Genomic DNA, 26,361 nt, shown 5'->3' on the forward strand with positions numbered 1-26,361 from the left:
CTAAACTGCCAGCTTGTGTGCGACCTTTATAACTGTCTGACTGCTCATGTGTGTTGCCCATCGACCTGCTTTTAGCAATGTCACTGTTTTTTTATACCTCAGCAGCCATTTTGCTGAATTCACCACAAAACTGATCCTTTAAGAGTACTTCAAGTACTTTAAAACTGAAACTGTTTACAAACTCTGAGCTGTGACATATTATAACCTTTTAAATTTATTTTTTTTTAAACCTTCTAGAAAACAGCTGCCCATTATTTACACAGCAGACACAGAGCAACATTGTCATTCAATTGGAGTCGTGTTTCTGTCTCCCGAGAAAAATTTCAGACTTTTTAAATTCAGCTAGGCATGACCTTAATCTGCTGTTTGGTGTTTGGTGCTGATCAGATGGTTTATAGTGAGTTTTTGCCAAAAAATTATGCTATGATAGCAGTGAGAGTGAACCAAAACAGTAAAGTTGGTGAAAACCAAACAATGAGCTGAAACTGGCTGTAAAGTTCTTGAAAGCTGAGGGGAACTGCAGATTCAGGTGAAAATTTTCCGTGGGTTTATCACCAGTAGCAACACCTTTCAGATATAAATAGTCATGTTATCCGTTGCTAAAATAAAATGTTGATTGTGTTAAGATTAGATAAAGTGAAGTAATAATGATAAAATAGGGAACAGACCTGTATCCCACAACAGTAGGTCATACAGACATTTCTCACATCGATTCCTAGATTTTAGCCAAACGAAACAACTAAAACAATTAACTGCATTTTAAAATGATTCCTGAAATCTGTACAGCTTTCGGATCTTTTCAGCATAATTGTACACATTGCTTTATCTTGTCTCATATGCCAAATACAAAGTTTACTGTATTTAGGGGGGAATTGGTTTATAGTGGGAGTAACACAGTTGGAGGTGGAAAAAGATGGATGGAGTGAAGACAAGATGGAGATGGAAAGGCCCATATAGAAAAAGTGCTGAAGGAAATAGAGAGATACAAAGCAAGAGAGATATCACTCTGTCAAAAACTGGCTGGTATGCTCCCCTCTTTTCCCTCCCTGCCTCCCAGATCTCAGTTTCTGTTCCCTCGGTGGCCAATTACCGCTAATTAAAATCCTCACTGCAGCTCTCCCGGACTCCCCCTCTTCCTCTCCTCCAATCCTCCAAGACCTCCATCTCTCTGCTTCGCCTGTCACCCTGTCGCTCCCTCTTGTCTGTTTCTCTTTCTTTGAAGACGTGTTTCTGCCCATCGCGATCAACAACTTAAACACCTTGTTTCCTCCTGTTCCTGTCATCCACTTCTTCACCTTTCTTTACCTCCTCACCCCCCTCTTTTTTCTCGTCCTCACTCCCACATTTGGTTTCTTCTTTCTCCCTCATAACCCCCCCCCCCCTTCCTATCATCATCAGCAGTAAGGTTTCCTTAGTAGTGCCAAGAGACTTGACAAGGCTCTGGGCTAAAGACTGTAGCACTCAGACTGTGATACCTTGCTATTTGGGGAGGATTTTTTTTACCTCTTTTTTTTCTTTTTTTTTTGACAAGCTTGTCGACATTTTTGCTTCTTCCTGCCTCGGTGTCAGCAGTGCGATCATTCTAGGTGTTAAAAAGCTTTGTAAAAGCTGCTGCTGCTGATGAGGATGAGCATGATGATGATGATCATAGCAGCAGCCCTGGTGTTAATTCATTCAGTTAATTCATTCACCTTGAAGGAGAAAAAAGAGATTTGAAAAAAAAAAAAGCTCCAGTGTTGCTTGGCTCAGGGAAAGAGAGTTGGAGAGTGGGAGTGAGAGAGGGTAAAGAACGTCTTTGCTGCTGCTCTTGGATGGAGAGAATTATGTCCGCTCCTTTTAGCATTGGCATCTTGTTCCCCCCTTCCCTGTCTACTCTTGTCCCCCTGTTTAGAAAAACTTTCCCTCTGTCTTTTTCAGAGAAAGGTATAAAGAGATATGGACAGCCATAGGGGCCTTTAGAAGACCCGAGCCTTCCTTTTGTGCTAAAGCCCAGGCCTGGATTTAAGAGCTGTGTCCGCTTGGCTGAGCATAAACTGAGACCGAGCTCACAAAGGACCAGCTAGCCTTTTTCCTGCCTCCTGCTTTAAAGGCAGATAAAGAAAGGCGAGGGACAGATGGAGGTATCTGAAGAGAGAGTGAGAGAGAAAGGGGAGGGGAGAGGAGAGGATGGACGGATGGATGGCCGTTGAGTATGAAAAGCAGGGGCAGCGACTCGTGGCCTCCCAGGTAAGAATGGTGAGAGGCCGTGGGGGGAGGAAGGGGAGACAGAGCCAAAAATGAGGGGTAGTAACAATAAGCAGGAAAAAGCTGGAGGGGCAGACAAAAAAAAAAAAAAAGACTAGGTGGGTGTCACCGGATGGCACTCAGTCAAGTTCTCTTAAGGCTGATGCCAGTGTCACGCCCATTTATGACAGAGCACGTGCACACACACACAGACACACACACACACACACACACACACACACACACACAGACTGCCTCTTTAGAGGCTGAATGTGCAAGGCAAATCGGGTGTGTGATGAATAGAGTTTGCGCTGCACTCAAGAACAAATTTATTTTGTTTTTCGTCATCGTTTCTCTTTCTTGTCTATGTGTCTGTGCCGTTATTTTTACATTTACTTTGTTTTCTTTCATCGTTTTGTTAAGCGTGTTTATTGTTGTTTTGCAAAAAAGATCTTACCATATGATGGGGCCTTAATTAAACATGTAAAGCAGTATGTTTTAGAAAAGTGTCTTTATGCCATCTGTTAGAAACAAGCTTTTGTGTTATAATTAGGTCAGACTGATTTGTATTTTGACACGCTGATGAAAGAAGCTTCATAGCATCACAATCTAACCGATCTGATAAGCACTACAGTATTCAAAGGTGGAAAACAGGATAAAACCACAGAGGATATCAGCACTTTGTGAAGAAGGGCTGTCTAACAACTGGCATAAAAGACGACGACTGTGGTGAAGGTTTCAGGTGAGACTGATGAAACTAGTCAATGCCAGTATTCAAAGAAAACTGAAAGGAAGGAGCCCTTGCCCACTCTGCACCTTACTTTAAACTCTGTTTTTTTTAATACATACATTTATCACATTTTAAGCAAAAGTTTTAATTGGATTGGCTTCAGAGAAATAGGAGAGTGGGATCCACATGGACCAGTTTTAATTTTATTTATCTCCTTCATTAGAAACATCATTAAATTCCCATTCAAGCCAGTGTATATTTAATGACATGCTGTACAAGTTTGAGCTGTTTGTAATTTACTTCAGTTTCCAATGTCTACTACTTTGTACTTCAAATTCTAAATCAACACATTTAAGAGGGAAATATTGTACTTTTTACTCCACTACATTTATCTGACCACTGTGGTTACTGGTTACTTTACAGATATAAGATTTATAAGATGTTTTTCTTTTCATAAAACTAAATGGGAGGTAAAGTGAGCTCCACCTCAACCAGCTGCAACATTAAAATGCTGCTTAGATTAAAGCATGAATAACACAATCTAATCCAGTAATATAATATATTAAAAATAATGATACCTCTCTGTGCTTTTATGTAAGAAAAAATTTTAATTTACGATTTTGTATGCTGTAGCATATAGCACATGTTGAGATATAGTATAATTTATTTGGAATACATGGTTATTCAGTAAAAATAAATGCAAAGGTATGATGATATAATTTTGTTTTGTAATTATTTGTAATACTTGTCTCTGAGACAATGTTTGAAGAGACAGAAATGAAAAAAGTACTTGAAGCATCATATAAATATCAAACCAAAAGTTTATACAAGACAGATACATACAATGGATACATAAACATTACCGTGTTGATTGTGTTACTACCTGGGCTAAGAAGGTGATTTCGTAATTGGACAAAAGAGCCGAAATCAGTATAACATCCAAAGCTGGTTAAAGCTTTGGATATAGCTGGTTAGAGCTCTGTTGCCTTAAACAAATCTGTAGGCAAGAGAAGACGGCAAGGAAAGAAAAATTGGACATCCAGTGAGAGAACTGCACCGCTAAATGACATGACTTTGGGCTACAGTCAAATCATTGCTCAGAATATCTTATTACAATTCGATAAAGCTTGTTATTCAGAGCTTTTTGAAAAACAGTCTGCGTGCTAAAAATCACAATAGGTCATGATTCCCTCCTCTGTGTGGAAGTTCAACCTTTCCAACCCACAGAAGCAAAGACACAATGTGTCACTGAAATACACAGCCACAGGGTAATGACAGCCCTCAATTCATGTGGGCACTAATGCTCATCTGCAGGCAGTTTTAAATTTCTTCTTTTCATATCATAAACTATCATATTACAAACGTAACGTGCACATGTTCATGTAATGATGATTTGGAAATATTTAACCTCTAAGAGGATGATAAATGGTGGCCATTACATGCATATTTTTGCACTGTATGCAACTACCACAATGATAGCTGCTGTTATGCGGACAGCATAAAACTGCTTATTGGAAAAAATGCTTGTGCAATATCAGCATGAACAAGCTGGTCTGTTAAGTTTCTCCCTCATTAATCAACAAACAGAGCCAGAAACTGAAAAAAACACTAGGAAAAGGCCACAGCAGTGATTTTTAAAAACCTGATTTGATGAGGTGGGTGCATTTTGATTTTGGGACTTTGTCCATGTGGGTCCACCTAAATTATTAAAGCAGCTTAAAGATCTGCCTAGCCATCGTCACCAACAACTACCAAAACATGCAAGAAAAGACTGACAAGCGTGACATATTTGACAAGCAAACAGGTCTGTTGAACAACACTTGCAAAAGTCACAACATACACCTATTCAGTTAGCCTTACCAGCAAGGACAGCGGGACGCAGAGGAAGAAATTAAATCTTAAAGGTTTTCCTGAGATTGTCTCCTCCAGGCAAAAGAAAGCCTGTAGGACCAGAAATGACCTGGTGCAGAACTGTCAGGGACGAGTTAGCAAAGATTAACTTAGAGGCTCGTCGTGTTACCAAGGATAGGGAACGATGGAGGGTGCTCAAATTCCTCCTTTTCCTACAGGGGACGAATAGTATTAAGTGATGTTTTAGATGGCATTAAGCTCCCAAATTTGTGGCGAAGGTCCTTTCCTGTTTCAACATGTCAACACACCTGTGCACATAGCCAGGTCCATAAAGGAATGGTTTTCTGAGTTTGGAGTGGAAGAATTTGACTGGCTGTACAGAGCCCTCACCCCTAAACCCACCTAACTCCTTTGAGATGTACTGAAATGCCAACTGTTAGCCAGGCCTTATCACCAAGCATCAGTGGCCAACTGACCATTTTGAGAATGATATGCTTAGTAATCCCATGAAGGTATGTCTGAATGTCCACATACTTTTGGGCATGTAGCATGTACTGTGTACATTTTAAATTGACTGAAAAGATTTGTTATCAAAATCAAACAACAACCTCAAGAAATCACACAGGTTGATTGTGTATGTTTTCAGTATTTTAAATATACACACTCGCACACACTCTTACTGTCAGTCACACACACTTTCAGAGGAAATACATCCACTTTCTCCCTTTAACACTGCTGCTTACACACGCCCTTTAACACACTATCAACAACACACTCTCTCCTTCACACACAAATCCCTCACACATCCTAACATGCTCCGCTAACTTTCTATCTCCCCATCGAGCCCCCATCCCTCCGTGTTCCAGGGTAATGTGAGCCAGCAGCCGTAACATTGGTCGGGGGGGTGGGGATGGTGGGGGTGTTGATGTATGGTGAAACTAAAGCAACCCTGCCGATCGATAATGTAAACAGGAGTGAAGAGAGGCGGTAAATAAGGCCGACTCCTGACAGAACCGTCTACCTCAGGTGACGGAGAGAGAGGAAAATTAAGGGAGGAGGAGGGTGAGGCGAATATCTAATAGGGAAGAGAGGAAGGAAGGGAGAGACAATAATGCAGGAGTAAAGAGGATAATGGAGGGATGAGTGGGACAAAGTAGGAGAGGGAGGGACAAATGGGATAGAATAATAGGAAGGACAGGAGAGGGAGAGAGGAGAAAATGAAAGAAGGGACGGAAAGGAGGTGAGGGAGGGATGGAAGAGAGGGTAATGGGGGCAAGAGGAGAGGTGGGATGGCTGGATGAGGTAATGGTGATGGAGGGAGGGAGGAGGGTGACGACAAAGGACGAAGAGATTGAAGCAACAATGAAGTGAGAGGATGTAGAGACGGGGGAGGAGACAAGAAAAGAAGATGGAGAGAAAGTGAGGAAAAAGAGGGCAGAAAAACAGATGATTGGGTTAGCAATGAGGAAAAATCACCAATTATAGATTACGATTCAATTTTAGCAGAAGCAGTGCATATATTTGTGTGCTTGCGTACGTATGTGCAGCAGTGACATTTAGCAGATGACATGCAGATGAATGACCACCAAGTGACCCACTGTTGAACCAAACCAGCTCAACACATACAGTACTGCACGCACACACACACACACACACACACACACACACACACACACATTAAGGCACGCACCGGGGACTTTCTGAGAGCACACACTCACTCTGGGCTACTTGACTAGTGGAGTAGACTCCACACATACTGAGTGGAGAGTAAACACACACGTGACAACATAAACAATCTCACAACTCACATTCTGGCACATATTTGCTCTCCATGTGTGTCTAACTGTCTTATTATGATTACACTATACTGCTTTGCGTTTTTACTTTTTTTTTTTTTCTTTCATGCACAACTGCATGTTTGACCACAGTAATTAAACTCGCGTCTGAGTGTTTCATTTGCTGTGTATTTAAACTAATTCCCATGGCCTAATCAGTCTCTTCTGCTATTTAAAGAGTGATCCACAGCATTCTCATACACTATAAATAAAATTGTTATGACTATAGGATGATTGTGATTCATCCTATAGTTAGTTCCTGGAAGTTCTTAAATTTTCAGTTATAAACCACAGTTTTTTTCTGACGCAACAGTATAATGGAGGGTTTTCTAATGCTCTTTCAGCAGCTTCGGGATTGTAATAAATATATTAATGTCATGGTGAAGATTTAAACCATGTCGCCCATAGCCCTAACATCAAGTACTTCAACACTTGTAAAATGTGCTTACAAATATAAACATTACAGATGAAATTAAACGTCATATGTTAAGTAATAATGATAAATCTCATTGATAACTGCATAGATGTGTCCTGCCTCGAAGCAGTTTTTGTTTACAGTCACTTCTTCTTCAGTGTTTTTACGAGATTGATCCACAATCAAATAAATTATGGATGAACAAAATTAAATTGTCGACTTCCCTTTGCACTTACTCTCTATGTTGGTACACCAGTGAAGACGTAATGCAATCAGAGTATTGTAGAGCCAGAGTCACCAGTATACATTGTATTAGGCACAAGACAAAGAGAAAAGTAGGCGGTTGATGTTGTGGCACTTGACATCTGATAGGCCTGAGCCGGTGCTCATTGAGAAGACTGCAAACAGTGAATGGTGGAAGATTAACTCTTTAGCTGGAATGAGTGCCTGCGTAGACACTGAGGTGAGATTTGGATCAAATGTGGGCTGAGAGGAGAGTCGAGCAGGAGGGACGCAGTCATCGGGGTTATCAAGTGTGATACTCCGATTACTGATCACAGATGTTTGTCTTAATTAGCCTCATGACATGTCCAGGAGGATCATCACTGATGAGAGGCTGTAGTAATGTTACGTCACTCGCATACAGACACAGGACGACAACGCTCACACTCTCGTTCTTACACAGAACCCACTGTTGCATCAATATGGCCTAAAAAACCGCATAAAACGCATCATCACTGAATGTAGAAGTGAAAAATCTACACCACTCAGCAGGAGTTGGAGAAATATGAGGTGGAGAAGAATTTTTACACTTTGACACCACTGAGTTTTGAATCATACTTAAACTCAATTAAGGGGAAGCTGTCATTAAAATGTTCTGCTGCTAATGTTCTGGAAATCCACCTCCCATTGTATGCAATGTGAAAGAAATGATACAGAATAAACCTTTAATAATCTATGCAATTGGAGAATATTAGTGTCTAATAGCCATGTCAATGTCTAAACAGGCTTTGATTGGAGCACTTAATATTCTTTCTGTGTGGGTTCATGCACTCAGACTAAGTGATTTCTCAGGGACCGCACTCTCCTTCATCAGCGAGCGGTTTGATGAAGGACTGTCAGGTTATTCAGACAAAGTTTCTTTCAGTCCATAACTGTAAACTCCACTGTAAGGAGAGTGGTATGAGAGACTTTCATCCTCACACTTTTGTTCTTAGGGGGACACTGAAGCATCACAGCATATCCAGTAGTTTTTGATAGGTTTACTGTTTTGGTTCACTCTCACCGCTCTCATCGGTGCTTTTTTTTCTTTTTTTTTCTTTTTTTTCTTCTTCAAACATAGCAGCTCAGAAAAACCCACTGTGCACTACCTGCTCAGAACCAACGAGCAGACAGGCAAAACTAATGACTAGCTGGTGAACATAGTGGAGCATTTAGCAGCTAAAGAGCCAGATATTTCCCTCAGGAGTTGGTAGAGACCAAAACAGAGCTAATAAGAGAGTGAATATTGGGCCTATATTCATCAGGTGTCCAAAAATATGACTCCAAATAAATACTAATTTTGCTCTATGTCTGCTGGGTGTCTAAATGGGTAACAGTTGTCTTACAGTGAGATTTTGCTCCAAGTTTCCAACATGTCCTTGCATTTTAGTCACTGGAATTTTTCAGCAAGTTGCTCTTTCTGTTCAGTTTTAATTTAAAGCTGTACTGTTTCTCCAGTTTCTGGAATAGAGTAAAACATATACCAAAGATTTACAATAATAAATTAGATTTTTGTTAAACTGGGAAAGAATGACATTTTGTGACCCTTTGTGACATTTTTATGGGCAAGAAAATTCATTTGAATTTAATAAAATGTTTTGTTGAGTTTTACCGAATTGTATTCAAACTCAAAAAAAGCTTCAAAATGTATGATTTCTAATAATGGTAACTCGGGTTTTACCTGTTCATTTTTATAATTGTCTGATTGTATTTACAAAAGTAAGAAGGATTGTCAAATATTACAGTAAGCTTATGATAATGAAGTAGGATTTTTACATAAAACAAATATCAAAGAAAGACATCTTTAAGAAAATTTAACAAAAAGTGGCTTTAGATTGAAACTGTAATTTAAATCAGCCTAGCCCAGGTTTCCTTCTTCCCAAGAGTTTCCTCTCTCTCAGCTCACAGTAGAATAGTTTTTCGCAGCAGGAGCTCTGTTCCACCAGCTGGGCGTAATGAGCAGATCCTGCATCGCTAACCAAATATCCTCCATTGATTGTGTTTAGCTGGCAGAATTTCTCTGTCAATGAAAACAACTACAACAATTTCTAACAACAAACGAGAGTTTTGGGGAAGTGGACACGAGAATGCATTTCATGGGTCTGTTATGAATTTCTGTTTCTGAAATAGGATCACCAGATCATATTTCAAAAAACTCCCAAACACTGTGTTACATCTTTATGCCTAATGGCCTCCGATCCTCCGAAGGCTCCTAAAGAGATTCTTCTGTGCTATGCAATCTGCAGCTTGTTAAGCATGTGTGAGTGCGCATGTGTGTCTGTGTGTGCGCGAGAGAGAGACAGAGGGAGAGTGTTATGTTAATGTCCATCTTATTATAATATATTTGGACTCATATTGTTTTGAATTGTAAAAGAGACTAAATAAGATTCAGTTCATTTTATGAAACTTTTTGAAATAAGGTCAATATATTTAAACACAGCAGCTGTTGCCAGATCAACAGTGTTGCCAAATTGGGTTGTTTTCCTCCCAGCAGGCCAACTTTTTTATTTTATTGGGTGGTTAAAAATGTTTCTGGATGGCTTGTGGGCTGTGGGGTGCTTTTTGTACGATTTGTGCAGTTTTAGCCAGTGAGAAGTTAGGCTATGTTCCAACGACCATGAGACGTGAGGCAACAACACTGCATGAGGCAAAATAGACAGGTGCATGCCAGCATTCTGACCAAACAGGGATTTAGTTTTTGTAGTTTGGCCCTCTGATGTGGCCTGTTTATCAACGTGGTTAACACTTGGAGCAGTGGCAGAGACACACAGCTCATGGCAGCAATAATGGTACTTTAAACCCCTGAGGGCCCACTTACCGCTATTTACATAAAAAATTGCACCTTTTCTCTGAGTCACAACTCTGTCAAATCTGAACACACCTATATGATACACGTATTTTTAGATTCACTGTTACTTAGTGATATTTGACTGTACATCTATGGTTCATTGCAAACAGAAACTGCTAGTAGGTAATTCATTATTAATTACGGCAGTTTGACAAAATGTAAACAAATATAGGCTAAAGAAATGGGTTAGGAGTTCACATCGCCATTATGCACTTCCAAACTGTAAACTCTTTTTTCTTTTTCAAATTTCTATTGGACCAAATCTCTGTGAAGCCTTGTAAAAGCTGTTACATCTGTTAATATTTGTTACATCAGTTTAATGTAATGTTATCCAAAAGACTAAGTGGATAATCTTTTTCATTCATGGTTCTGGGTTCTGCTAAACTTATACTATTAGAAGTGATACAGTACCTCATTGCAAATAAGCTACGGTGTAATATGGCCTTTCCTGATAAGATATTACACAGTTATTGAGGTTACTTGTTCACTGATGGACAAAAAAACCTCTCTCCAAAATGGAGGTTAAAAATCAAGCTAATTATATGATGATAGGGCAGGTTTGAGACTCTGATTGTGCAATTTGGTGTCAGTCGAATCTGGCAAGGCTGCAGATAGGTCCAGTCATGTCACGAAACTGACACTTGATTCAAGACTGAAGTGTCAAGATTGATCTGTAAAGCGAAAAAAAACATTATTTCATTCCATGGGATCCTGTCAAGAAAAACGATGAAGTCTCAATACTAGATTAAATGTATTGTTGAAACGAAATTTTTTATGAGTGTGTGTAGAGGCGGTGGTCTGACTAGGTCTTATCATAGCGTTGGGATTCACGCTGAGAGCAACACGCTGAGCCTCATCAGAATGTGTGGTGGTGTTGGCGTAGGCATGTAGAGGCTGGTTAAACCACATCTCGACTGCAGCTCTCCATGTTCCTCACTCAGCTTCTGTTTGTTTTTGTGTCCCCCCCCCCCTCTCTCTCTCTGCATTCAGTTCAATACACTTCAGTTCATTTACCTTTTTATTTAATTAATTAGTCCAACTGAAATACTTTTTTTTAGACAAAAATCAGTCATTAACTCGACAAAGAAAGACAGTATGAATTAGCCAAGTGTTCCAGCCGATACATGACAGAAAAACATGAACAATATATTGTACAAAGCAATTAGAAACAGGGAAAGACATAATTGCTGTGAACTTGCTGAGCGAGACAAAGAAAACTCTTTTCAGTTTGTGTAGTACTAGACACACTCTTAGTAAAGCATGTATGTGAGAATCACTCAAAATCAGCAAGTACAGAGAGCTTCTTTGTGACATGTTACATCCTTTGGCAGCCGTACTGGAGGTCATCAGCTCTTGGAAACAGTGGCAGCTCATAATCCTGTTTGGTCAGGTACCTTGCAGGCTATTTGGCTAGCAACACCAAACAAACTAGCAGATTTCTCAGTTTGGACACAAATCTACTTTTAGGGACTATTGACTTATTAATTAATGACAAACAGCCAGGACAGTTATTTGTATTATTTTCAATTATTTGCAGCATTTAAACCAGTGACAGCAGTGCATTTATGGCTGCACAGGTGTGTTGATACAATCAAACATTAAATGATACCAGTATACTGTATATGGGGGATGACAAAGAGAGCAGTTTCTTTAGCTTGATTACAGACCTAGGAATTGGTGCCCACAACTCAACTTTTTCAGCCATTCAAATGAAAATGAATAATGATGTGAAAATAGGATGCGAAGAAATCAATCTGTTATTGGGTGAAATGTTACTGTGAAATTTGAAAAACATGGCCTACCTTCCATCTAATATGCTCACAACTTAAAAGCCTGACCTGAAGTTATGATGTGAAGGTGTTCTTGTTTGTCTCCTCTTGATGTAAGCGGCTCACTATCTACACTGTTGTCTTATTCCCTGTCTTGACTGTAAAATTTTGTATTTTGCAATTTCAAACAAGACTTGGTCAAAAACGACTTGGTCAACAAGGTCAAATCCTAGTTTATGGCTGGACTGCCCTTTATCTGTTTGCTTTTCCTCTACTCTTCCTGCTCACATACAGTTAGGTACGTAAGTATTTGGACGGTGACACAATTTTCTGAATTTTGCCTCTGTATACTACTACAATGAATTTGAAATGAAACCATCAAGATGTGATTTAAGTGTTGACGTTCATCTTTAATTCAAGGGATTTAAGAAAAATGTCACATTAACCGTTTAGGAATTACAGCCACTTTTATACGTAGTCCCCCATCTCAGAGGCTCAAAAATAATTGTCCAATTGACAACTGATCAGTTTCATGGCCAGGTGTGGCCTGTCCCCTTGTTATTTCAAGACTGATTGGGCAGATAAAATGTCTGGAGTTGATTCACTGGTGTTTAATTTTTGCCCATCAATCTACACATTTATTAAAAATCAAAAACTGAAATCTCTCATTTACAAAAGTATTCAGAATCTTTGTTGTGGCACTCCAAATTGTGATCGGGTGCATCCTGTTTGCTTTAATCATCCTGGAATGTATCTAGAACTCGGTTTGAGTCCATCTTTGGCAAACTAAACTGATTCGACATAGTTTAAGAAGGCACACAGCTGTGTATATAAGGTCCCACAATTCAAAGTACATGTCAGGGAAAAAAAGCCATGAAGTCCAAGAAACTCTCTTTAGACCGCTGTGATAGAATTGTGGTGAGGCACAGATCAGGGCAAGGGTATAAAAAAAGATCAAGAACCCAACAATCATTCTAACAGAAGTTCAGAAGTCCTCTGCAGAGATTGGAGAACTCGCTGAAAGGACAACCCTCTCAGCAGCAGTCCATCAGTCAGGCCTTTACAGTTTACGAGTGGCTAGGTGGAAGCCACTTTGAGTAAAAGGCATATGACAGTCCGTTTGGAATTTTCTAAAACAGCATTTAAAAGACTCTGAGAGCCAGGGGAAGAAGGTTCAGACACTGCTCATCACCTGGCTAATACCATCCGTACGGTGAATCATGGCGGTGGCAGCATTATGCTATGGGGGGGCTTCTCAGTGGTAGAGACAGAAGACTGGTCAGAATTGAGGAAAGGATGAATGCAGTCAAATACAGAGGTCCTTGAAGAAAACCTGCTCCAGAGTGCACTTGATCTGAGACTGAGGCGACAGTTCACCTTTCAGCACGACAATGACCAAAAGCATACAGCCAAGACAACGCTGGAGTGGCCTTAGGAAAAATTTCTGCCTGTCCTTGAGCGGCCCAGCCAAAGCTCAGACCTAAACCCATAGAGCATCTGTAGAGAGACCTGAAAATGGCAGTTCACAGATAGGTGCCATCCAATCTGACAGACCGTGAGAGAATCGGCCAGGAAGAATGGGACAAACTGCCTAAATCCAGGTGTGCAAAGCTTGTAGAAACTTACCCAAGAAGACAGGAGGCTATAACTGCTGCCAAAGGGGCTTCTACAGTGTCCTGAATTAAATCTCTGAATACTCTTGTAAATCACTGATTTCAGTTTTACATTTTTAATGAATTTGTAAACATTTTTAAAAACATTTTAGCTTTGTCAGGCCACTGTATATCAAGTCTGATTACCAGGCTATGTAATCTATACAAGTTTCACAATGAAAGTAAGTGAGACTACAATTGTAGTCAACAAAAACAATAGTTTTTCATTTGAGTGTTTAACAGTATGCACTGGTGATGTTTGTGAGCACAGAAAGTTTGCCCTGACAAGGTAGAATGTCCGAGAAACACTGTAAAGCCAACTGACCTCCATGATGGCACCAGCATCGTTTTTGATGGAAGAGATGACATGTCTCTAAAGATTTCAGAATATTTAAAACATGGTTTAGATGTGCAGTACATCGATACCTTCTACTCAGTTTACGACTAGGACATAAGGACCTTTTATGTCTACAGTAGGGCCACATTTCAATGATTTAATATTTTCTTTTATTTAATTTTGTTAAAAGTGGCACTAAATTTAACATAGCTGTCAAAATAAACACTGAATAAATGAGGAATTTGACTAGGGAGAGTGTTAAACTCAGGATATATTTCCCTTATATTTTACTCTATCTTCATTTCTCTCACACTGTGTTGAGAATTGCTTTATCTTCTCATCTCTCTCTGTCTCTCTGCAGATGTGATCCACACTGTGGGGCCGATCGCACAAGGAGGAGTTGGAGAGGAGGAGAGGAAAGCTCTGAGGTCGTGCTACAAGAACAGCCTGAAAACAGCCACTGAAAATGCTGCACGTTCTGTGGTGAGAACAGAGGGATGAGATTAAGGGATGGTAAAAACTGGAGAGATTGCTAGGACAAAAAGGAAGGGAGAAAAACAAAGAATGAAGAATGAAGAATGAAGGAGAGCAGAAACCTGAGAGATTATGGTAAAAGAGAGAGAAGGTTAAAGGAAGAGAACTGCTGAAGACTGTGACACGAAACAAGAAGAGAGCAAAAAAAGACGGACAGAAAGGAGGCAAGGATAACTGGAAAGAAGGGAAAGAGAGAAGGAATGCAGTCAGGACTCTGAGATGAGATTCTGTAGTTAAAAAAGAAATCTGTGGCAAGAGAGAGGAATTATCAAACAATGTTTTTTTTAAAAGGAAACTATATTCAAACTCTGATAGGTGGAGGGAGGGAAAAAGGAGCTGCACATAGGAGTGTTGACTTCTAAGAAGATTTTATGAAACACACCAGCAGGAGGTTTCACAGCAGAACGAGGTGTAAAAGTCAAAGAAAATCACCAAAGTAACATGAAAACAAAGTCAGAGGTACAGTAGAAGAAAAGATTCATGGAGGCTGTGGGAAGATCAACGCTGAATATTCAGAGTTTCTGTTCTCAAGAGTAGAATGTAAAACAAAATTATATTTTACTACAATTTCAGCATTTAGTTTTTTATTTTACATCCCTAAACTTTGTGTATGTATCAGTTTGCTTTCATAATGAATGTTGTATATTTAGAGGCATGCTGACAATACCGTGATATCATTATTGACACTGGAGAATCTATAGATTTAAAATGAAAACATATGTTATTGTAGACTGAAATCAGATTGACGCGAAAGGAAAACTGCAAGTTTATGACCAAACATAAGACATTCATTGTGCTGGATTCATGGAGGCTGTTCAACCAAACTTGTTGATATTTTTTAACCTTATTTAATCTCATTCCAACCCAGAAACAGTGCTGTGTGTTTTTTACATTAGGGCCTTTTAAGCTTTTTACTTTTGGTTCACTTCCATGGATTTATGTTTACCTTTCATCTTGTGAGTCATGTCTACTCTCGCCCTCAGTTGCCAGCTCCACAGTCTGGTTAAACGAACAGATCTGGAGACACAGGGCATCCTGGCATCTGCTCGTACTTCCATTTTTGACAGCAGGTTGAGAATTTGCCAGATTTGATTTAGTTTGAAGTTTACTGGCTGCTTAAATCAACTCAGAACCAGGGATTGGGCATGAACCTGCCTGACGTGGATTTCAATGACTTAAAGTAACAATTCTTCGGATTTTTATTATGTAAAGCCCCATTTTGATAGCATTAAGCCATTCAATCTATTAACATTCTGATGGCTCTCCTAGACCAATATCAGAGGTGTTTTAAGTCACTGCTAATGCAAACTGAACATTTCTTATTGCAGCTGCTTCCAACTAAAGGATAGGTTCACAGTATGTCTTAAAACAATACCCCCACGTCCATATGTAAATTGAATTTATATATTTATTTCTGTTTGTACTGTCATTGTTCTCGCTATCTATGCTGGTAGTAACAAAAGAAGGAATTAGGTACTAAAACAGACTGTAATTTTGGAAGACACTCACTTGATTTGGCTAATTCAGACAGCTAAAGCCTCAAATTAGCTTTGGCTGAACTGGAAATAATTGAAATTGCTTCAAGCAGAAATCTGTTTGCAGCCATTAAGTGTAGGAGAAACAAAGTGCCCCACAGTGCGTTCAATGTACATAAAGACATTTGAGGACTGTTTTTAAAATCAAATCGTTGGGGGCATTTTACTCCTTTATTAAATACAAGCGTGAGAGATGCAAACAAAGTCCTCAGTCCTTAACCTCCTAAGAGCATTATTGTAGGACATACTTGGGGAAAAATAACAATCTTTTAAAAGCATTCAAATGCCGAAACAGAAGTGGTTTTTATTATGGGATAGCCACAGTGAGTTCTTAGATGAAGAGCAGCGGGTGACAGGCTCTTACTGCCTTTTTTGAAAATGAGCACCCCTCCATCATGTTATCAATGATAACAGCTCCTTTTACCAGTATGGCCTGTTGTTTGAAAAACTTATCACAGTCTCTTACAGCATGATAAATAAAGGCCAGTTGTGCAGTTTGTTTGGCCTCAATGTTAACAGATAGCACAGTTGTTCTTCTGTTATATGTGTTATTTTGAACGTAACTCTGGGACCTGTATTATTAAAACACACTTGCTGTTACCAAAAGTAACCACAAGCACCAGTTTAACCACGGCTGAAATTCTATAGAATATAACTTGACCTTTTCTGTCACTAAAACATAATAACTTGCAGAATATAAGTGATTGCCTCCAATGATGGTCACCTTACCCACTTTTAGAATTACTATAGTAATGCCTTGTTAGCGCAGCTGGAACTGCTTTAACAGAGGAACTAAGTCCTTCTATGTCAGGCCTCGCCACCACAGGATAATCAAAAGTTTAGACTTTAAATGGATGTGAAAGTCAGAGGGAGAAAAAAGGCTGCCATGAAAATAATCAGGTGAAAGACACCATCAGGATCCAGCAGAGTGTGATTTCTCTCTGTGTGTGTGTGTGTGTGTGTGTGTGTGTGTGTGTGTGTGTGTGTGTGTGTGTGTGTGTGTGTGTGTGTGTGTGTGTGTGTGTGTGTGTGTGTGTGTGTGTGTGTGTGTGTGTGTGTGTGTGTGTGTGAGAGAGAGAGAGACAGACAGACAGACAGACAGACAGAGAAGAAAGCAGGCTGTTATGTGATCAGCGACAGACTGTAATCACTTTCTCTTTCATCTTTACTCTGCAGGCTTTCCCTTGCATCTCCACTGGAATCTATGGTCAGTGTCTGAGTTTCTGTGTGCGTGTCCTCCTCAAACAAGAAAAAATGCATGACATTTGCATCCACTGAGTAGTGTGTGTACTTGTTCTTTTATCCCGGTGGGGACTTTAACCTAAATGCACACTAATTTATAGGGATTTATGTCAACGTGGGGACAAAAATTGAGGTCCCCATGGGTAGAGACTGTTTTTTGAGGGTTAAGACTTAGTTTTAGGGTTCAGGTTAGAATCATGTTTAGTTTAAGGTAAGGGTTGGGGTTAGTGTTAGGCATTTATATGTGATGGTTAAGGTTAGAGTAAGGGGCTAGGGAATGTATTATGTCAATAAGTGTCCCCACGGGGATAGTGGAACAAGTCTGTGTGTGTGTGTGTGTTATCATAATTTAGATTTTTTACTACTTGAAGTGTTTTAATTGTTTGCTTAAGGCTTTATACTCAAACTGGATGTTTTTTTGTTTTTTTTTTGATTGAGAGAGAAAATCCATTTTCATTCAACAATAACAATATATCTGTGTGACTGAGTGTCTACCCTGTACACACTTGCTTTGTTTTCCATCACATGCTTGTTTCCAATATCAGTCTTTCTGTTTAACCAGAGTGCTGAGCCACCCGGTGCCACTTGTCACATTATCTCCTGCAGCCCAGAGGTGGTTCTCAGATTAAGGCCTTGGATTAAGACCAACAGATTAAGATGGATTAGCCCGAAGATTGTGTCAGATTGACTGTAATCCCCCTTCACACTGGCAGGAGGGAGAGTGTGGATAGTGCTTAAACACTCCCCGGGGTGGGTTTGGGTGTGAAGGGCCGGTTGTCGACACTTCTCTCCATGTACTAGAAAGAGGAAAAGGCCAAAGTTCTGATTGACTCAGTGACTTATCAATGTCTTCCTCTCTGTTGTGCCAGTTTCTCCATGTTTCTCTGTCTCTTTCCTCGGGTGTTTTTTTTAGCAGTAAGGGAGTTGGGAGAGTAACAAAAGGTTACCTGATTTTAGCGGAAATAAGCAGCTTTTAACCTCTGTAGCTACAGTTTGATGAGAAGAAAGAGGGCAAACCTGTTATTCTCATTGACTTTAAGAAAATTTTCTTCTAAATTGCAGAAGAAAAAAAAGGTCAAACAACATTTTTTCTGTCTTCTCGGCTCCTTTTGATAGAGGAAAGAAACAGGAATTGTTTGGGGGTTTATGGGTAGAGCTGTGATTTATACCGCTGTGAAAGCATGAAGCCGGTATTCATCACTGTTTCACCCACTTTGGGATGTGGTGAAATTGAAAAGTAAGGCAGCAGTGGTGCCAAAAATGACTCCCAACCCAATCACACAGTAGTAGTTTTTGAATAATGCCACAGGCGACCTGTTGGATTTAAGATGGATTTGAAGCACTGAAAACCGAAATACATTTTGAAGATACTGAACAATTTTCAATGGAAAAAAATGATACCAATGTGTACTACTTCACAGACATTTGGTAGTCATGCCAATTTCTCGTAGAATAAGAAAATACTTATTTCAGTCGATCTACCTGATCAGACCTTTTTATTTTTTAGTAGGCAGACCCATGCTAGGAATCATGCAAGGTTACTTACTTTACTAATAAGAATATTAAATAGGTTTTGGTGGGAATGTAATTGCTGCCTTGATTACTTTCACTAGCAACTTATTTTCTCCAGTCCAGGAAGGGTTATGTCATGGTACTACGCAGTAATCGTAGTAGGTGGTAAGGGTGGCTGATGGGAGTTGCATTATTTTGACACGGGTTACATAATCAGATTTAGAGGTAAACCTGTGCGGAAAACAGTATTCCCCAATTCATGCAGGTTTGGCAACATGTCAAAAACTGCCCTGTGCTGAGGTTAGATTTAGTCAAGCTAACATTATCTCAGCGGGAGGATGAGGGTTCAAACTTGGTTGTGAGTGGCCAGTGAGCCCAGTCCCACAAAACACATGCTGCATGCTCTCATGCGCACCCCAAATGACAGGCACACAGAGAGGGTGGATAAAGAGACTGACAGGGCCGGTAAAAACTTGATGGATTTTTTGGTGGTCCGCCAGCCCACAATATTACATATTAAACTGCCAATCAAATTTATTTACTCATTGATCGAAGGTTCCAGTTCTCGCCGACTTTAACCCGTTTGTATCACATGTGTGGTTAAGTTGTGGGCTACTAAAACACTTTTGTTAAGGTTGGGGAAAGATCATGGATTTGATATTATAATTCTAAATTAAATACATCCCATCTTGTGCTTTAAGTCATTGTTGACTTTTTTGATATTCAATTAACCATGATCTTTCCTTAACATTAAAGGAGCAGTGTATTGGGGTGTCTTTCCCATTATAGGAAACAAGGAAATGCACTCGTTGGTCCCTCTTCTCCCCTGTGCCACAGTCAGACTGGCCATTGGGCATACTGGGCCATTCAAAAAAACCCAAAACGTTTTTACCAGCCCTCTCTGTGTACCTGTCATTTGGGATGCGCATGAGAGCATGCAGCGTGTATGTTGTGGGACTGGGCTCACTGGCTAAAACACAGGTTTATAGCCTACTCACAGTTACTACTTCGTCAATCTCATGTTGGACTGAGGGCAGACTAGATGCTACAGTGACTCACTATTGCCTCTTGAGGTACAAAGTGGTATTACAAGATGGGACAGGCTGGGCTTAGCTGGTTAGCATGCTAACTTCAGTAGGTATCTCTGCAACCCAATACATAGATGTCTTTGACATCTCTGTATTGGGTTGCATGAAAACTGTTGTTTCTTCACATTCTGTTGATAATCTTAGTTAATTTTTGAATGTTAAAAATAACAAAAAAAACATATTGCCCCTTTAAGCTGGTGCTTTGAGCTAACTAAACAACCATAGAAAAACATCCATCATGCTATAGTTGCCAAGTGTGGATATTGTAGTAAAATAAATGAAATAATATATGAAGACAGTAATCATTTTGCTGATTTACCCATTTTTAGCATTTTGCAACTTTTTAAATACATTCCTTAAAAAAATGTCCTCATTATGTTCTCTTATGTCAATTAAACTTAATGTTTCAGTCAAAACATATTTGCTGGAAAAGCAGGGCTGGAAAACCTTAAAAGAGTGAAGAGGGTGTCCACAAAAACATACACACACACACACACACACACACACACACACACACACACACACACACACACACACACACACACACACACACAGTCCTGAGAATGGGCAAATAAGTGAAAACACCTTCGTAGGTGGATTATGGGTGTGCAGAGGCTTTAAAATTTACTCATTTTAACAACACTATTTGATTTAAATATTAATCATAGAAAGACAAACCGTGCTATTTTTTCCGTCAATAGTAAAATGGTTTATTAACAAACCGTAGTGGGCCCAGTTTGACGTATTATATTAAATCCCTTGCAGCGTGAATACTACATGTGTTTATTTTGATGCTGTGCTGAAACAATACATTGTTTGGTGCTAATTTGTGCCCCCATTTGTTGCCCTGTTATCTGATGTTGAACCCTCTCTCCTGATGTATAGAATCATTACTGTATAATCACGCAGTGTGTGTTTGTTTGGGCTGAGCATTTTGTCCCAGTGATGAATTTTCACTGCTGTTGTGTTGCTTTTCCAGCATTGGGGATAATTTTCTAGCATTGAAAGATCTCGGGAACTCAATGAATACAGAAGAAGCACTGTTGTCTTTTTCCAGCTGTCTCCTCGTAACCAACAAGTGCGTTTTGTGTGCATCTCACCCGAGTAGATGAGTCAAGATGAGAGGAAGTGAGACAACACAGAACATAGAGTGTTAGAATAGTGGAAAGAAGAACAGATACCTGTCTGGAAAAAACAGTGCAGACAACGACCTGACGTAAACACACAGATCTGTCACTGCACCTGTTCCTGTGAATTGTGTGCATATTTTTGATGCTGTATGTGTGTTTGTGTAGGATATCCACCTGAACAGGCTGTGCATGAGGCTTTAGCAACTGTGAGGGAATATCTGGATGCACATCATGACAAGGTGCGTATACGTGTGTGTGTCTGTGTGTTTGTCTCTGCGTGATTGGCAATTTTTCCCTACCATTTCCTCTAGGTATTATTCCTTTCACAGCTGTTGTTTTTGTTTTCTGGTGAGAGCGAGGGAAAGGGTGTATTGAGAAAACACATACACGCACACACACATTGACACACATACACACACATACAAACATACATTTAAACACACTTGGAGGCTCTGGCTCTCATGCTCATGGCAAAGTCTGCGTTTTAATTAGCTCCTTGCGGGACTAAACCCAACTAGCACAAACACATACACATATATACAAGCGCACACACTTTCTCACTGGAGAAACAGCGAGAGGAGAAAAGACAAAATGATGGACTACATGACCGAAGGGGAAGGACAGAGGGGTAGAAGGGGGTGATGGGAGATTAAAACAAAGAAACTTTCCAATTATTGTTTAACATGCTCTAAACTCTCCTCCCCTCTTCCTCCTTTACTTTCTTAGGTCTCCTCTGATTCTCTTTCCAATCTTTCTCCCTCTCTATAACCACCGTGCTGTATCACCTCCCAGAGAGGGTGTTGACGATGTTATTGTTAGCGCTGGTGTCTCCAGAGTCTCTGTAGCAATACCAGTCAAAGGATGCCGTCAGCCACTTCGAGCTCAACAAACGAGCTTTAAACATTACATGTCTCACCATAGAGGACAACAGTCAACAAGCCTTAAATGGCTTAATATAAAACCAGAAAGCCATATCAATTAGACATTTATTTAAATTCCGCCCAGAAACAGTTTCACTGTTTGTTTTTTAAGGGGGAAAAAAGTTTTTATTGTAAACAAATGAGCTTGTGAGACCTTGTTTATTTGCATACATATAAAATAAGAATGTTCACCAGAAGAAATTGAGTTTACTCTTTAATTGAACTGCCTCCATTTTACATTTTTTATAGTGTGTTTTGTGGGGCTTACTTTGGCTTCGAGGACTGTAATGTAGAAAATGAAACAGAAATTGCAGACACTAAAATGGACTAAAGACACACGGACACTCTGTTATATTTTACACATTAAAGTCAAAGTTGACCAGAAAGTTTCAACAAAAGTGATGTATGACATTTGAGAAAACAGCTTCACCATAAGGTCCATTTTACAATTTATTGTTATCATTATTATCATGATGATAATAATGATAACAGTACCATAAAAGTTCTTAATATTTTTTTTAATAATACGCCCTTGATATCAGACAGTATCAGGCAACCATTAATTTTGTCAGCTGTTACTGGCAAATTTGATCAGGTGTATATAGTTAGCCGCAAGTACCTTGTAAAAAGGGTCATAAATATGTATTTAATGGTTACATACAAAATATTGTGCTAAAACGCTAAATCTAACAAATCTAAGGCAGTTCCTTGTATTGCAGTGTAGAGCTAGTTAGTTCTACTATTGTTATTACAATAAAGAAAAATGTAACATCAGACTGTTATGTCATTCTAACATAACAGTGTTTGACTGCTTAGCTTGTATACGTGTTGATATTTTAAAACAGTGTGTTTTCACTTTTAACGTTAAAAGAGAAACGGCTCGGATCCGATATGTTTGGCAAATGTAACACTATCTCAGATAACCTTAGCTGGGGTTGTCGGAATGGAAATCTCCTCAAATCCAACAAAGAGCAGGACAGAGCCACTAACGTTAACCTAAACTCTGATATAATCCTCATACAAGTGGGCAAATATTGCACAGTGGGTGTGCTGGTTGTGACAGAGCTTTTTTTAAACATACCCAGTAACCATACAAAGTGTTAGTTAATAATTTGGTAACTCTTGGCCTTGAAAGTAATGCTACGTTACTACTGTAGGCAGAAATCTAGTTAGCTGCACATGCATGCTTTTCCAGCTTACGTTATGTTGCGGATAAAAACACTGCTGCATTAACACACATTCCATTACTTGTACTCCTGCTCCTGTGTTTGTGATTTCGAAAAGGCAACTAAAAATGACACAACCTTCAAAACTCTTACAATACCGATAACGGTTGCTAAGCTATGATTGGACAGTCGCTGCTCGGGGGAGGAGTTTAGCAAAAAATCAATTGTAGATGTTCAAACTGAGCGTGAACTTTGAACTTTAAGTCCTAAAAGGGGTCAGAAAACATGAAAATTTGAAAATCTATACCTCCATCTGCTAAAGAGGATCCTGAGATATGATTGAAAGCTCCAGCTACTAAATGAACCTTCTGGTGAGATTATGTTCTCAGCTGCTGTTTCAAAGATCAAGACTGAACTTGGAACCTCAGTGGATTTAAGACAGTGTGAAAATAATTTTATTTTACAATTATTAAATAAAAACTAAAAGCCAGTAAAATACAGTATCACATGTCAAGATGGTTATGCAAATTTTCATAGGACTTAATGTATGTAAAGTCTGCTTGTATCAGTGTGTTCTCCAAAACAGTTAGTAAGTACAAAGTACACCAATGCAGGATGTGAAAAATAAACTTTGCTGTAGACAGATTTTCTGTTTGAGAAGGGAATATTTGCAGGCTCTGTGGTTCCTTTAAAGACAGGCAGTTCTGAGAGAGCCTGTTACATTCACTTGATCTTATTGTTAGCTTTAGCATCTCCAGGGTCTCTCTTGAAATTGTATCAGAATGAGCTCCCCGCTGCTACCATTTTCTAGAGGCCATTTTGCATCTCCCCTCACAAGCATTTGCCTTAACTTGAATGAGGGAGACTGCAAAATGGCGCAAATGAAGGCAACTTGATGTGGAGGTTACAGATTTCGAACCTTGGCCCAGAGGATGTAGTTACTTACTGCACATTTCCATATCTTCCCTTTTTAGCCTCCATTCAAACCCTGGCGAGTGATGGTAATTGTGCAACAAGCTGGGACTGAAAAACACGGGCTGCGGGCTAGCACGCTGCTGAAATGTCTTTGAAAGCAATGAGACTTAAACTCCCATGCCAGACAGAAAGTGATAGTAACAGCCTCGCTATAAATTGCACTACCTCGCCCAGAACAGACAATCAAAACCATTGTAGAGGCATTAGGGTGGTAATAATGTTTGTCAGAGTCTGAGAAATAAGAGAATACCGTGGTATTCATATCCCTGGAAGCTTTTTTTTTTTTTTTAATGGGGGTACAGTTACTTTAATCATCAGGCTACATATATGTCCAGATATACAGAACATAATGTAAATATTATAGACTGCAGAGCCAAGATCTAAATAACACAAGAGTACAGAGCATAAAGATTGTTTATTGTTGTAAAATAGCTGCACTCACTCGACCAGTGTCTTAATATTGTTTGAAGGATTTTATGTTTATGGCTTTGTGTGTTGTGTGTGCGAGTGTGTTCGTTCTTGTTCTTCTATCCTGGTGGGGACTTTAACAAGAATGCACACTAACCCATGGGGACTCGTCTCAACATGGGGACAAAACTTGAGGTCCCATAGGTAGAAAATGCTTTTTGAGGGTTAAGACTTGATTTTAGGCTTAGCGTTAGAATCAGGTTAGGGTTATGGTTAGGGTTATGGTTAGGGGTAGAGTTAGTCATTTAGTTGTGATGGTTAAGGTTGGGCTAAGGGTCTTGGGAATGCATTATGTCAAAGGGTGTTCTCACAACTAATGTAAGACAAGTGCGTGCGTGCGTGTGTGTTCAGTGGGGGACAGAGTTTGGTGCCAGGAGTCTGGACAGAGTCAACTACTGTTTGTTTCTCACACACTAATGAGAGAAACTGAGGACCTAGAGCCAAATACACGCACACACTTGTCTTACATTAGTTGTGAGAATACCCTTTGACATAATGCATTCCCAAGCCCCTTACCCTAACCCTAGCCTACAGCCTAACTCTAACCCTAAAACCAAGTCTTAACCCATAAACAGCCCTCCGAAGGTGTGTCAGAAAGTGAAGAATGGGCAAAATGTACTCACTTCCCCAAAATGTCAAAACCTCAAACTGGTCCTCACAATGTACAGTCATGCAAGCGAACACAGTACAACCATCAGAGGCATTCACAAAAACACACATCAAAACAAAGTTACTTTTCTCTCCACTACAGACACATCAGACACACACAATTATACAATAGACCGACACAGAACTCCTTAGTCTCTATAACCTATTTATTTCATTTTCTCTCTCTCTCTCACTCTCTCTCACAAACTCACAGACACACAAACACACATGCATGCACACACACTTTTGCTCTCTCTCTCCAGCTCTCTGTCCCCAGCACAAAGTGTAATAAGTGCTGCGTTGTGGCATGATCATAATGGGGGCTAATAGGGGAGTAATGGACTGATGCATTAGCTGCAGTCTCCCGATATTGCGGCCGCACAATGTCACACACTGTTACATTGTTCCCCCCCTGCTATTGATGAATTCACGGTTATTGCATATGCTTGTAATAAAGGTCATTGTGTGTGTGTGTGTGTGTGTGTGTGTGTGTGTGTGTGTGTGTGTGTGTGTGTGTGTGTGTGTGTGTGTGTCAGCTGGACAGAATCATCTTCTGTGTATTCTTGCCGACGGATAAGGAGCTGTATCTGCAGAACCTCCCGCTCTACTTCCCTGCTGGTGAGTTGTCTTTCTCTCTCTCTCTCTCTCACACACACACTCGCCAAAATAGTGTTGACAGCTCAGCCCAGCTCAATTTAGCTACACACACAAATAGAGACACACACAGTGGTGTGATAAATACTCTGCATCATCCCCTGTTTTCTATTTGCACATTCACTACATTCACACATACACAAGGCCATTAGACACATTATACTGTGTGTATATATAGCACTCTCAATAGTGTTTAATTATAGTAAATAAACACACACATTGCTACACAGACACATACATACAGGCAGTGACATATAAAAAAGATAAATATACACAAACATGCACAGTGGCACACGTACACAGGTATGTTTTATCAACTGATTTTAATGCACAGAAGCACACATATACACAGTTGAGGACATTAAGAGATACAATACTGACACATCAAATGCGATGCATATTTTCTGCATATCGGCTTGGCATTTCCCATAGCTGACAATCTGAGAAACTGCCTTGTTATTTCACTCATGAATTTATTACATTTATTTATTCAATCAATTTAGTTCATCAGAACACAAATTATTAGCTACTGATTGATAGTAATTGTCTTTGAGTTAGACATTTGCTC

The 26,361-nt window shown here is 39.7% G+C and overlaps 1 protein-coding gene across 4 annotated transcripts in view; it reads left to right on the forward strand.

Moving 5' to 3' along the window:
• macrod1 (mono-ADP ribosylhydrolase 1) overlaps positions 1-26,361 on the forward strand; it is a 115,905-nt gene that overhangs the window by 84,291 nt on the left and 5,253 nt on the right. For all 4 annotated transcript variants that reach the window (XM_040119625.1, XM_040119623.1, XM_040119624.1 and 1 more), the window contains 4 exons: positions 14,283-14,404; positions 17,167-17,197; positions 21,128-21,201; positions 25,676-25,757. In XM_040119625.1, coding sequence (XP_039975559.1) covers positions 14,283-14,404; positions 17,167-17,197; positions 21,128-21,201; positions 25,676-25,757 — 309 coding nt within the window. The remainder of the gene's footprint in view (positions 1-14,282; positions 14,405-17,166; positions 17,198-21,127; positions 21,202-25,675; positions 25,758-26,361) is intronic.

This window comes from Xiphias gladius, chromosome 23 (genome assembly GCF_016859285.1).
Source record: "Xiphias gladius isolate SHS-SW01 ecotype Sanya breed wild chromosome 23, ASM1685928v1, whole genome shotgun sequence".
Classification (NCBI taxonomy): Eukaryota; Metazoa; Chordata; class Actinopteri; order Istiophoriformes; family Xiphiidae; genus Xiphias; species Xiphias gladius.